Genomic DNA, 14,372 nt, shown 5'->3' with positions numbered 1-14,372 from the left:
GAGCCACAGCAATGCCGGATCCGAGCCACGTCTGCGACCTACACCACAGCTCACGGCAACGCCAGGCCCTTAACCCACTGAGCAAGGGCAGGGATCAAACCTGCAACCTCATGGTTCCTAGTCGGATTCATTAACCACTGTGCCACGACGGGAACTCCAAATTTAAGATTTCTTGATCCATCAGTATAAGTTATAATAATTTATAGATCTGCTAGGATACAATTTCACCAGCAGTGAGTACCACACAAGAACAAATAACTTTCTTTGTTACAATTCTTGGTACTAGTGGTAGTTTTGACTGTTAAGAATGTTCACATTTTTGTGTATTGCCTTACAGTTTACACAGTGCTTTCGTATCTGTGATCTCATTTGATCCTCATAAGATCAATTCTATATGGTAGACATTGCTATCCCTATTTTACAGTTAAGGAAATTGACGTTCAGAGAGGTTTTGGCTTGCCTAAGTTGACTGAGCAAAGAAGAGGGAACACTAGGAATCCAAAGCCCATGTTCTTTTCACTACATCAGCATAGGCTGGGCATCATCCCAGACCTAATGAATAAGAATCTCCAAGTGATTGGACCTAGGCATGTGATTTAGGTCTAATAATTCAAGCTAGTTTTAAAAATGTATTCATCTTGTTGGGCCAGAAATCAATATTTCAAATCCAAAATATAGAGAATTCCAGTAAAAGAAGTCTTAAAGAAGAGGCAGCATGATGTAATGATGTAGAAACCTTTGGTGAACATCAGACTTGTAAGCAGAGCTTTTTGAAAATCACATTATTAGACCTGTTACTTCCTCTGAGATAAAATCTGAGTATCAGTAAATACTTTATGGATTCTTTGACTATTAAAGGCTTTTATTGTCTTATAAGAACAGAAAACAGGAGTTCCCGTCGTGGCGCAGTGGTTAACGAATCCGACTAGGAACCATGAGGTTGCGGGTTCGGTCCCTGCCCTTGCTCAGTGGGTTAACGATCCGGCGTTGCCGTGAGCTGTGGTGTAGGTCGCAGACGCGGCTCGGATCCTGCGTTGCTGTGCTTCTGGCGTAGGCCAGTGGCTACAGCTCCGATTCAACCCCTAGCCTGGGAACCTCCATATGCCGCGGGAGCGGCCCAAGGAATAGCAACAACAACAACAACAACAACAAAAAAAAAAAAAAAAAAAAAAAAAAAAAAAAAGAACAGAAAACATCACCTGAAATGGAGTTTGTCACTCAGCATATCTCTTATTATAAAAAAGATTTTCTTCACCTTGAGTAATGAATCAATCAGCAAGTATTCATTAAACATTTATTTGTATAGAGAGGAATATTATTTTGTAATCTCTATAGATAATTGAGATTTGGCTTATTGAGGCTTTTGTGTTTACAATTTATTTTACCCCTTAACAAAATCTAGCATTAAAGCCTTAGAGGAGTGTATCTACTCAGTAAGATGTCAAGCTTAAGATTCAGCAAGTAGGTAGAGGAGAAAACTAGAAAGAAGCTGGCTTCTTACATTCTTCACCTTTTCTTCTCTCTACTCAGTTCTTTTATTATCCAAAGTACAAGAATATTTGACACCACATAAGAGAAAAAAATAGACAATGTAGGGATTTTTTCCCCTAGAAAGTACTTTTAAAAATTATTTTCTTGGAGTTCTGGTTGTGGCTCAGTAGTAACAAACCCGACTAGTGTCCATGAGGACTCAGGTTTGATCCCTAGCCTTGTTCAATGGGATAGGGATCTGGCGTTGCCATGAGCTGTGATGTAGGTTGCAGATGTGGTCAGATCCTGCCTTGCTATGGCTGTGGCATAGGCTGGCAGTTGCAGCTCTGATTCGACCCTTAGCCAGGGAATTTCCATATGCTGCAGGTGCAAGCCCTAAAAAGACAAGTAAGTAAATTAAAAAAAATTATTTTCTTGTATATGTCCATATTTCTTTTAACATGCCTCATCAGATAAATTCTTAAATGACTGAAACAAGCCTCCTTTACAAGTGCCTAAGTAACGTGTGGTTGATGTTTTCATTACAGTGTCAGTCATAAAATGGTAGAACTGAAAGGAATCTTAAAGATAATCTAGTACAGTATCCTCATTTTATAGATGAGGAAACTAAAGTGATGAGGGCATAAGGTTCAAAGTTATATATAAATATTAGAGTAGCTCTTCTAGCTCCAAGATGGGATTGCACTAAATTGTCTTTCATAGCAGATGTTCACAGTAGTTCAGACTGTGAAGTTATTTTGAGCCTGTTTTAGGACAAAAGACTGGTATTTAACATAAAAAATATCCTCTAATGTAGAGATAAAATCAAGAGCTATTCAGGCTGGGGAAACATCTATCAGACATTACATTATATCATAATATAGTAAGACTGTACATCAGTTTTGCCATTTCCAGAAAAACAAAATGACTCTCAGTCATTCACTGTCAACTCTGTGTTATCCAAGATTCTTATCATTTATTTCTCTATATTTTGAGCTAAATAGTATTGCTAAAAATTAGAAAACAAATTAACACTTTTAAACACCAGTTAAAATACGTTAGAATTGACTTGTGGACAAATAGCTTATTTCATTTTAACCAATTATTGATATTTTTTCACTTTCCCAGGCAATTGCTCAAGAGGATTTTCAAAAAGCTTCTGCATATATACTGCGCTGTAAAGATATGTTGATGAGGCTCCCCCAAATGGTGAGGGAAATCTTTGTATTTATTCTCTAAGAGTTTGAAAATATGCTATATCAAGTTCTAGGAAGACTCATTACTATTACATGTGATCCTTTAGAGATTACGTTTGAGACCAATTCTACTTACTTAGCTAAGCTTTGAAATATTTTGCTTCCTTTGTTCTTTACTAGAGTGTTTTAAAAAGTAATATAGGTTATTTTAAAATATTTCTTGCTTTCCCTTTCATTGTCAAACCATTTTGATAATATTTCTCCATATTTCATGCTACATAACAAAAGAAAGGAAAAATGAGTTTATTTCTCTGCTGACAATATTGATAGCAGTTAATCATATCACTGTCATAGTATTTTTCTATATTGGGATTTGGAGGTGTGAGCAGTTTGGTAGGATAAACAAAGCCTGTTTCCTAGACAGGATCTCATTAGAATTCCAGAGTAGACAATTTTTAATTTTTCCACTTTACCTCCATTGTCCATCCTTTTTCTCCTATGACAGTGCCTATGCCTACTTCAGTCTTTACTCTCAGAGAATTGATAACAAAGACAGATTTGGATGTTAGGGAGGATGTTCCCAGGAAGTAGGTTCCATCAATTGTACCTACTTTGAGATTGGTCTTACTTTTCTCTCAAATTCTATGTTATAATGTAGAACTTAATTCAGTAAATATTTATATATTGCCAGTATTATGTGAGGTACTCTTCTAGTCTTTAAAAAAATTTTAAAACAATTTCATATCTACAAAACTATGATAAGAATAGTACAAAGAACTCCTGTATCCCCTTTGCCCAGAGGCATGTTCAAGTTTCCCAGTAGTGTTCTTTACATAAAATGGATTCCATCTAAGATTGTACCTTGCCTCTAGTATCTTTCACTGGAAGACTTCCTTACTCTTGCATTGACTTTAGTGATCTTGACAGTTTTGAAGATTGCAGAACAGCCATTTTATAGAATGTGATTTAATTTGTTTTTAAAAATTAAAAAAATTTAATTGAGTTATAATTGACATAACATTGTGTAAGTTTGAGGTATATGACATGTTGATTTGATACATTTATATGTTGCAACATGATTACTACAGTAGTGTTAACTATTACCTTTATCATGCCATATAAATATCATTTTTTGTGTTAAGAACAGTTAAGATCTAGTCTTTTAGCAATTTAAAAAGTTATAGCAGAATCGTAGGCTATAATCACTATGGTGTATATTAGATCTCCAAAATTTATTTACTAGTCGCAAGTTTGTACCCTAAAACAACATCTCCCCAATCACCCCACCTTACCCAAATTTGGGTTTGTTCAGAGTTTCCTCATAATTAGACCAGGTTATGAATTTGGGTCCAGAAAAATCACAGAAGTGATTCTCTTGGGTGGCATATAGGATTGATTTATTCTATTGGTAGTGGTGCTAACTTTGATCTCTTGGTTAAAATGGTGTATTCCAGGTTTCTCCACTGTAAACTTATGTATTTTTCCTTTGTAATTTTACGGTAGAGAAACCTGGAATACAGGTTGTTATTCATAAGTGTTTTGTGATACGATACTTTGAGACTATGAAAAATCCAGTTTCTTATCCCACTTTTACCATCCATTGAGATTATTTTATTTTAGTACTATTTTTTATATATAATGACTTTTTTTCCCATTATAGCTGGTTTACAGTGTTCTGTCAATTTTCCATAGATTTCTTGCCTAAATTAGTACCCTGATGGTTGACAACTGGCTATTTTTCTAATTCCATAATTCTTTCTACATTTATTAGCTGACCTTCTACTATAATTTTTGTGGTAAAGTATATGCAACATAAAGTTTTCCATTTTAACCATTTTAAGTGTACAATCTAGTGGCATAAGTACATTCACAGTGTTGTACAACAATCATCACTATCAGATTTCAAAAATTTTCATCACTTCAAATAGAAACTGTGTACTCATTATATAATAACTCCTCCTTACTGCTTCCCCACAGCCCCTGGCAACCTCTACTCTACTTTCTGTATCTATAAATTTGCTTATTCTAGATATTTCATATAAGTGAAACCATAAAATATTTATCCTTTTGTGTCTGGCTTATTTCATTTAGTGTTAATATTTTAAGGTTCAGCCATGTTGTTGCATGTATCAGAACTGTATTCCTTTCTATTGCTGAATAATAATATATCATTGTATGTATATACCACATTGTGTTTATCCTTTCATCAATTGAGGGGTACTTGAGTTGTTTCTACCTTTCGGTTATTGTGAATAATGCTGCTGTAAACATTGATGTACAAGTATCTGTTTAAATCCCTATATATTTTTTTTTTTTGGCCATGCCCACCGCATATGGAAGTTCCTGGGCCAGGTATTGAACCTGGGCTGCTGCAGTGACAACTCCAGATCCTTAGCCTACTACTCCACAATGGGACTACTATCTCTTATCTTTTTGATAATAGCCATTCTAGCAGGTGTGAGGTAATATCTCACTGTGGTTTTGATCTGCATTTTCCTGATAATTAATGATGTTGAGTACCTTTTCATGTACCTATTGGCCAAGTATCTGGGATACCAATGCTTCAAAATTTAGGGTTTTTATTATAATCTTATAAGGACTTGATGCTCTGTTCTTTTCTTTTTTTCCCATTTTTTCCCTCTCTATTTTTTTCTTTCTTTTTTGGCTGCCGCATGGCATATGGAGTTCCCAGGCCAGGGGTCAGATTTCAGCTGCAATTGCTACCTATGTCACAGCTGCGGCAACACAGGATCCTTAGCCCATTGTGTTGGGCTTGGGATTGAACCTGCGTCCCAGCACTCCAGAGATGCCACCCATCCCATTGCTCAGTGGGAACTCCATTCCTGTTTTTTTTAGATTGGATAAGTTATATTGGTATATTTTCAAATTAACTGTCTGTCTCTTTTTTCACCAGTGTTCTGCTATTGAGTCCATACAGTGAGGTATTTGGTTTTTCTCTTTTTTTAAAATTTTGCTTTTTATATTTTCCAGTTTGAACTTTTCCATTTGGTCCTTTATATCTTCTATATCAGGGGATAACAAACTTCCTGTAAAGGACAAGATATATTTAGGCTTTGCGGATCACATACAGTCTATGTTTTATAACTTTTTTTTCAATAATCCTTCCAAAATGCAAAAACCATTTGTAGCTCACAGTTTGCATTGGCCTGAAGATTGTAATTTGCTGATCTCTGTTCTGTTTCTTTGCTGAGTCTTTCTAATTTTCTATTTGTTTTGAGAGTGTTCATAATTGCATATTCACACAGTTTTATAATGGCTGCTTTTTATTTTTTATTTTATTGGAGTATAGTTGACTTACAATGTTGTATTAGTTTCAGATGGACAGCACAGTAAATCAGTTATACATATATCCATTCCTTTTCAGATTCTTTTCCCACATAGGTCAGTACAGAGTATTGAGTAGATTTCCCTGTGCTATATAGTAGGCCTTGTCACTTAACTATTTTAATATATAATAGTGTGTAATGCCAATTTCAAAATCCCAAATGACCATTCCCTCCATCTTAGTGATTTCATATGATATTTGTCTTTCTCTCTCTGACTTCATTTAGATAATTTCTAGGTCTATCCATGTTGCTGCAAATGGCATCATTTCATTCTTTTTTATTGCTGAGTTATGTTTCATTATAACATGTTTCATGTATAATATGTGTGTGTGTGTATGTACCACACATACGTACCACCTCTTCTTTATCCATTCCTCTGTTAATGGACACATAATGACTGCTTTAAAATCCTTATTAGGTAATTCTAAATTGTGTGTCATCTCATTGTCAACCTCTGTTGCCTTTTTTCATGTGAGTTGAGATTTTTAAGGATCTTCATAGATTAATTTTTTATTGTGTCTAGATGTTTTGATATTATATTGTGAGCCTCTGAGTCTTGTCTAAATTTTATGGAAATAATGATGTTTTAATTTTAGCTGGCAATCAACCTGGTTAAATTCATGATGCAGTTTTCAAATTGTCTTCTGGCAGCTGTGGTTCCAATATCAGTTTCATTTTTCAAAGGCTTTGCAGTGCTATTTAGGTATCTGCAGCACTAATCAGTCAGTCTAGTACCTGGTCAGTGTCTATTCCTTAGTTCACTTCTCCAGGTCTTTGGTATGCTAATTAGGATCAGATCCATGCTTGCTCAGATTGAGGTGAACCCAGTTTTATAAACAACTTGATAGTGTGCTTTTCTGCACTCCTCTCTCTAACATCTTTTTAGTAGTTTCTGGTTCCCTTGAGCTACCCTTTTCGGTTCTCCGGCCAGTGACCCTTCATATCTGCAGTCCGATTGCATCTGGGGCCAACCAGTGGGAAGACAGAGACAGAAAAAAAGCCATGTTTTTTTAACCCTTTCCTTTTGAAACTGCAGCTTCCTGAATGGAAAGTTTCCTTCCTCAAAATTTCAATTCTTGTGGTTTCCCCTAGCTGCATTGCTGTTGCCACCATGGAATTACCTGGGGACTGAGTCGCAAGAGAATGGAAAAGATAAAAAATAAAAACCAAAAGAGAATTTCTTCACTCTTTCTTAGTAACTCAAGCCAGAAATAGAGATGCTTTCTCATTCTGAAGCCCAGTGTTCCCTGCTTAGTGTCTGGCCATGCATTAATTTAGGCTAGGGTATATCAGGGAAAAGTGATAAATTCACTACTGGCTTGGTGTTACCTTAAATTCTGGTATTCTTCCCCAGTTTGCTTTCTCTTCTTTTCTTTTCAGAGACCTTGAATAGCTTCATGCAGTTAGTTCAGGTTTTATAGTTAACATTCAGTGGGAGAGAAAGGGTGGCATGTACTTCATTACATCTTACCCAGAACTGTAATTCCATTTATTTTGATGCTCACCTCTTCCCAGATTTGACCACTAGGAGCCCCTTTAAGCTGACCTCTGTGTCTTTTTTAACATACTGCCATCATTTGTGAACACTTTTTTTCTTTCTGGCCCAATAAAATGTCCAGGCTCTTCCTCTGCTTTCCTGCTCAAGGCATGGATAATTCTCTTTTTCTCTAAGGAGTCTTGGTTTCTTTTGGTGGAAAATGTTATTCAGAAGCCATAATCTGGGCCCTAGGTGTGCTTATTGTTTTTGAGGTGTCACTGCTATCAGATCCTCTCAGTAAACAGAGTATATATATATATATATACACACACACACACACACACACATTTTTTTTTAGGGCTGCACCTGTGGCATATGGAGTTTCCCAGGCTAGGGTTTGAACTGGAGCTGTAGCCGCTAGCCTTCACCACAGCCACAGCGACGCCAGATCTGAGCTGCGTCTGCAACTTATACCACAGCTCACAGCAACAGCAAGCAGATCCTTAACCCACTGAGCAAGGCCAGGGATCGAACCTGTGTCTTCAAGGATACTAGTCAGATTTATTTCTCTGAGCAACGATGGGAACTCCCTACTTAAACATTTTTATATACATATATGTACAGACCTACGCATTTTCATCCATATTTATCTGTATCATGTATCTTTCTATCCATCTATTTATCTAGGCTTTTGGGACCCGTGAGACCTTCAATTCTAGTCCAATATCAGTGTGTTCATCTTAGTGTTCTCCCTTGCTGTATTTCTAATTCTCTTCTCCAGTAATGAGGAACCTGGCTTCTATTATCCTTACTGTATATGCTTATTTATAATCAGTCCCCCTGTACATAACTAGTCTCCCATCTCCTCTGCCACCGTCTCCACTGTGAGGGTGCCCTCCTCTCCTTGTTCATGCTCTGACTCTTTATTATGGATGCATATCCTCCTCACCTTGCTCCAGAACCCTACGCCTATGCCCATGCTTTGTTACTGGGCTCTGACTCTATGCTCATCCTTTTGGTGGATGAACAATACACTGCTTGTAATACTAGAATCTTATCAAGGAAACCAATGTTTCTGTCCCTCTGAAAAATTATAGAACTATAAGATAAATTCCTAAAAATCCCTATAAGTCAAGTAGCCACTGTTACAGAGAAAAGCAAGTACAGAAAAACTGAGTACTAGGCATGTCTGACTTAAATTCAAGATGTCTCTAATCCTTAGAAGAGGATTTTATCAAGTTCTGAAAACAAAAACAAAAACGAAAATACCTACTCCAAAGCAAGTTAAACTTGTTTCTATTTTAAAGTAAATGTGTGCCATACAACATTTCTAGGAGCTTGATGGAATTGTTGTGAAATCAAATAATGAAATGGTTGGAAATAGTTGGTTTACTGTCTTGCTTCTGTAGGTTCATAGTGAAAAATCAATTAACTGGATTGATTGAGACATAGAAATATGTTGTTTAACTGAACTTTGTTTTGTAAGAATTAGAAAATTCTACCAATTTAAGCATTTACTTAAAAGTTTGCATATACTTACCTACTTTGGTAGGTAGAACATTAGAGACACTTTCTTTGATATTTGAGATGCTTGTAATTACTCAAAACAAGGTTCATTATCTATGTAGAACATTATAGAAGGACCTACTTATTAGTGTGGCCAGTGATAAGATACTTCACTGCTCTGAAAATCAGTGTCCTCATCTACAAAATGAATGTATGACAACAAGGTCTCAAATGTCCCTTCAGTACAAAAATCCCTACTTCCTGATTTAGAGAAGCCTTGGGGCAAATCCTAGAGTGTATGTGTCTATACGTGCATTTTTAGTTGAATTAAATTAATTAAATATTTTTTATTTTTTGGCCATGCCCAAAGCGTGTGGAAGTTCCCAGGCCAGGGATCAAACCTACGCCACAGCAGTGACCCAAGCTGCTGCAGTGATAACGCCTGATCCTTAACACTGCCACAAGAGAACTCCTATATGTGCATTTTTAAAAGCAAAAATGTCCATTACCAGATTGTTTACTTGTTTCTTCAACTATTTCTCCTTAAAATTTAAAACTTTAATCAGAATTTTATTTTCATTTGCTGATTCATGTGTCCAACTTACTTTTCTTTTTCATTTTTGTTTTCATCTTGCTCTAGAATTTATTTTCAGTGTAGAGTTTTACTTTGTTGTGAAACTTTCATTTACAAAAGGAAAATGGCCAGGGGGCCTCTGAAACCCTTTGATGTAATTAATTCAAGAATCAGCTAGATTTCTAAATTAAGTCTAGGCTGCCTTGAATTTTTTACTCTAATTTTATTCTCTTTTGCCTATTTAAATTTATCATTTTATAGCCAGATATTTGAAACATATGTGTAAGATTTTGTAACCTCATAGCACACAAATAAATTACTTCTCTGGAAGTAAAATTCAGTTTTCTTCCTATTTTGGCTAGTAGGATGTAATTGTTTTTTCTGACCCCATCTGCCCACTGCTTTGTGTATCTGGGAGAGCATCAATTCATTCCAAACTCAAAATTGTTTAAGCCTTAAAAAAGACTCATTGGAATCTTTGTAATAGCATGCTCCATTAAATTTTAAGTGAGTTATATAATTTTTAAGTAAATACCTATAGCATATGGAAAACCTGGTCAGACTTGTTAATGTTCTTTACTGAAGTGAGGCTCTATGTATAACCATTAGAACATCAATGCTTCTAACAAACATCAATGTTTATTTTTAGTTGAGACTGTCATTGTTATTTTAAAATGTCTGTGGTTTACTTTTTATGCCTACTTTTTATATTTTATCACTGTATATATGCATAGTTTAAGGAGAAAACTAATTATACAATTCTTGTTACAAAGTCACCAGTCCCATATCCCTCCTCTTTTAGTACATTCAAAATGTTATACTACCATTACTTCTATCATATTACAAAACATTTTCATCACCACAAAGTAAAACCCCATAGATTGTTGTGTCCAATCTACTTTCTGTATCTATGGCTTTAACTTTTTGTGACTAAATGATATTCCATTGTATGGATATCCTACAATTTCTTTATCTCTCATGGGTTGATGGACATTTGGGTTGTTACCACCTTTTGACTGTTATGAATATTATAGTTGCAAACATTTGAATACAAGTATTTGGGTACCTATTTTCAATTATTTTTTAGATGTATACCTAGGACTGGAATTGCAGGGTCATGATAATTCTATGTTCAACTTTTTTTGTCTTTTTTTTTTAGGGCCACACCCACAGCATATGGAAGTTCCCAGGCTAGGGGTGAAATCAGAGCTGCAGCTGCTGGCCTACACCACAGCAATGCAGGATCTGAGTTGCATCTATGACCTATGCTGCAGCTTGTGGCAATGCCAGATACTTTAACCCACTGAACGAGGCCAGGAATTGAACCTGCATCCTCATGGATACTGGTTGGATTCTTAACCTGCTGAGCCACAATGGGAACTCCTATGGTCAACATTTGATGAAGTTTTCCACATTAAATTGTTTTCCACATTGGCTATATATACTACTTTACATTACCATCAGCAGTGTGTGAGGGTTCCAGCTTGTCCATTTCCTCACCAATGCTTATATTCCAATTTTTAAAATTAAAACCATCCTAATAAACATGAAGTGCTATCTTGTAGGGTTTTATTTATTGTTTGCTTTTTTTTTTTTTTTTTTTTTGCTTTTTTGGGCTGCACCTGTGGCATATGGAAGTTCCCAGGCTACGGGTGTAATCAGAGCTGCAGCTGCTGGTGTACGCCATAGCCACAGCAACTTGGGATCTGAGCCACGTCTGAGACCTACACCATAGGTCTTAAGCCGGATCCTTAATCCACTGAGAGAGGCCAGGGATCAAACCTGCATCCTCATGGATACTAGTCATGTCTATAACCCACTGAGCCACAATAGGAACTCCTGCCTTGTGGTTCTGATTTGCATTTGCTTAATGACTGATGATGTTAAACATCTTTTCATGTGCTTGTTCACCATTTGTATGGCCATTTTCTGTTCTTTGGAGGAATATCCATTCAAGTCTTTTGCCCATTTTTAAATTGGATCATCTTTTGGAGATTGAGTTGTAATATTTTGTATACTATACCTGTATCAGATATATGCACATGATTTGCAGATATTTTCTTCATTCTCCATGTTGTATATTTAGTCTCTTAATAGCATCCTTTCATGTACAAAAGTTTTAAATTTTGATTTAGTCCAATTTATTTACTTTTTTCTTCTGTTGCTTGTGCTTTTGGTGTCAGATCTAATATTCCACTTCCAAATCAAAGGTTATGATAATTTACCCATGTATTTTCTTCTAAGAATTTTATAGTCTTAGCAATTAAAATGACAAAAGAAATTTGACTCATTTTGACTTAATTTTGTTTATGGTGTTAGACAGGAGTCCAAACTGATGTGGAAGTCCAATTTATCATTTGTTGAAGGTAGTATTTTTTTCTCTTTTGAATGGTTTTGGCCCTCTTGTCAAAAATCAATTAACCATAAATGTCAGAGTTTATTTCTTTGTTCTCAGTTCTTATTCCTTTGGTCTATATATCTTTTCTTTATGCCAGTACCATATTGTTTTGATTACTGGAGCTTTGTTGTACTGTGCATCTGAATATGGATGTTTGAGACTTTTAATTTTGTTTTTCTTTTTCAGGATTATTTTGGCTGTTCAGGGTCCCTTGCAATTCCATCTCAGTTAGAGGATTGGCTTTTCTATTTCTGCAAAATAAGGCTGTTGGGATTTTGATAGGTATTGCATTGAACCTATAGATCACTTTGAGGATATTGCCATTTTAACATGTTAATTTCCCCATTCCACGAACATGTGATGTCTTCTCATTTATTTAGGTTATCTTTAATTTCTTTTAGCAGTATTTTATTGTTTTCAGTGTACAATTTTTGAACTTTGTTTGGGTTTTTTTTTTTTTTTTTGGCTGCACCTGGGGGATATGGAAGTTCCCAAACTAGGGATTGAACTTGTGCCACAGCAGTGATCCAGGGGACTGCAGTAACAATGCTGGATCCTTAACCTACTGTACCACAAGAGAACTCTTTCCTTTCTTTTCTTTTTTCCTTGGTACTTTCTTGATTAAATTTATTCCAAAGTATTTTGTTCCTTTTGATGGTTTTGTAAGTGGAATTCTTTTCTTACTTTCCTTTTGAGGTTGTTCATTACTAATACATAGAAATATAACTTATTATTGTATGTTGATTTTGTATCCTGCAACTTTGCTAAATTCATTTATTTGTTCTAGTAAGTGTGTGTGTATTCCTTATGATTATCTATATTTAAGATATGTCACCCGTGACTGGAGATAATTTTACTTCTTTTTTAATCTGGATACCATTTATTTATTTTCCTTGTCTAATTTCTAGAATTACAATTTAGAGTACAAAGTTGGATGAAGTGGTGAAGGCAGTCTTGTTCTTGATCTTAAGGGGAAAGTAAAGTTTACAGTGTTTTCTCATTGAGTTTGATGTTAACTAAGGGTTTTCATAAATGTCTTTATCAGGTTGATGAAGTTCTCTTTTATTTCTAGTTTGTTCAGTTTTTTTCATGAAAGAGTATTGGATTATTGTTAAATATGTTTTTCTGCATCATTTCAGTTACCAACATATTTTTTTTATCCTATTAATATGGTGTGGTACATTGATTTATTTTCTTATGTTGGACCACTTTTGTATTCCTGGGATAAATTCCACTTAGACATGGTATATAAATTAATTTTTTTTGGTATATTTCAGGATTCTGTTAGCTAGCATTTTATTGAGGATTTTGCACTTATATTTATAAATACTCTTTGCTTGGTAAAGTCCATTTGGTCCTGGACTTTTCTTAGAGGTTTTTTTTTTTTTTTTTTTTTTTTTTTTTTTGTCTTTTCATTCTTTTAGGGCCGCACCCATGGCATATAGAGGTTCCCAGGCTAGGGGTCTAATTGGAGCTGTAGCCGCTGGCCTACACCAGAGCCACAGCAACACCAGATCTGAGCTGCGTCTGCGACCTACACCACAGCTCAAGGCAACACTGGATCCTTAACCCACTGAGCGAGTCCAGGGATCGAACCCTCAACCTCATGGTTCCTAGTCAGATTTGTTTCTGCTGTACCACGACAGGAACTCCTCTCAGAGTTTTTTGATTACTTATTCAGTCTCTTATTATAAATCTGTTCAGATTTTCTCTTTCTTCTTGAGTCAGTTTTGGTAGTTTATGTGTTTCTAGGAGTTGTCTATCTAGGTTATTTTACTTGTTGGCATACTAAGTGTTCATGGTAATTTTTTTATAATCCTTTTTATTTCTGTAAGGTCCGTAGAAATATTCCCACGTTCATTTATGATTTTAATAATTTGAGACATCTTTTTTTCTTAGTGTCACTAAATATTTGTCATTTTTATTCTTTCAAATAACAATTTTTTTTACTTTTTTTTATTACTCAAATGAATTTATAACATCTGAGGTTGTATAATGATCATAACAATCTGATTTCACAGGATTTCCATCCCACAGCCCAAGCACATCTCCCTACCCCCCAAACTGTCTCCTCCAGACACCATAAGTTTTTCAAGGTCTGGGAGTCAGCATCTGTTCTGCAAAGAAGTTCAGTCTGTCCTTTTTTCAGATTCCACATGTCAGTGAAAGCATTTGATGTTGGTGCCTCATTGTATGGCTGACTTCACCTAGCATGATAGTTTCTAGGTCCATCCGTGTTGCTAAGAATGCCGGTATTTCATTCTTTTTAATGGCTGAGTCATATTCCATTGTGTATATGTACCACCTCTTCTTGATCCACTCTGCTGTCGATGGACATTTAGGTTTTTTCCATGTCTTGGCTATTGCAAAGAGTGCTGCAATGAACATCGGAGTACATGTGTCT

The 14,372-nt window shown here is 35.6% G+C and overlaps 1 protein-coding gene across 6 annotated transcripts in view; it reads left to right on the top strand.

Moving 5' to 3' along the window:
• TEX11 (testis expressed 11) overlaps positions 1-14,372 on the top strand; it is a 382,097-nt gene that overhangs the window by 73,450 nt on the left and 294,275 nt on the right. For all 6 annotated transcript variants that reach the window (XR_014835135.1, XR_014835136.1, XM_003484125.5 and 3 more), the window contains exon 8: positions 2,599-2,679. Coding sequence is in view for 4 of the 6 variants with exons in the window: in XM_003484125.5 (XP_003484173.3) it covers positions 2,599-2,679 (81 nt within the window). In the remaining 2 variants the exon portion in view is untranslated. The remainder of the gene's footprint in view (positions 1-2,598; positions 2,680-14,372) is intronic.

Source organism: Sus scrofa, chromosome X, assembly GCF_054392235.1.
Source record: "Sus scrofa isolate SSC_HxYL_T2T_F1_AM1 chromosome X, Sscrofa_HxYL_maternal_Yorkshire_Landrace_v2.0, whole genome shotgun sequence".
NCBI lineage: Eukaryota > Metazoa > Chordata > Mammalia > Artiodactyla > Suidae > Sus > Sus scrofa.
Note: the sequence above shows the minus strand (reverse complement) of the source record. Positions and strands in the feature narration are given on the sequence as shown.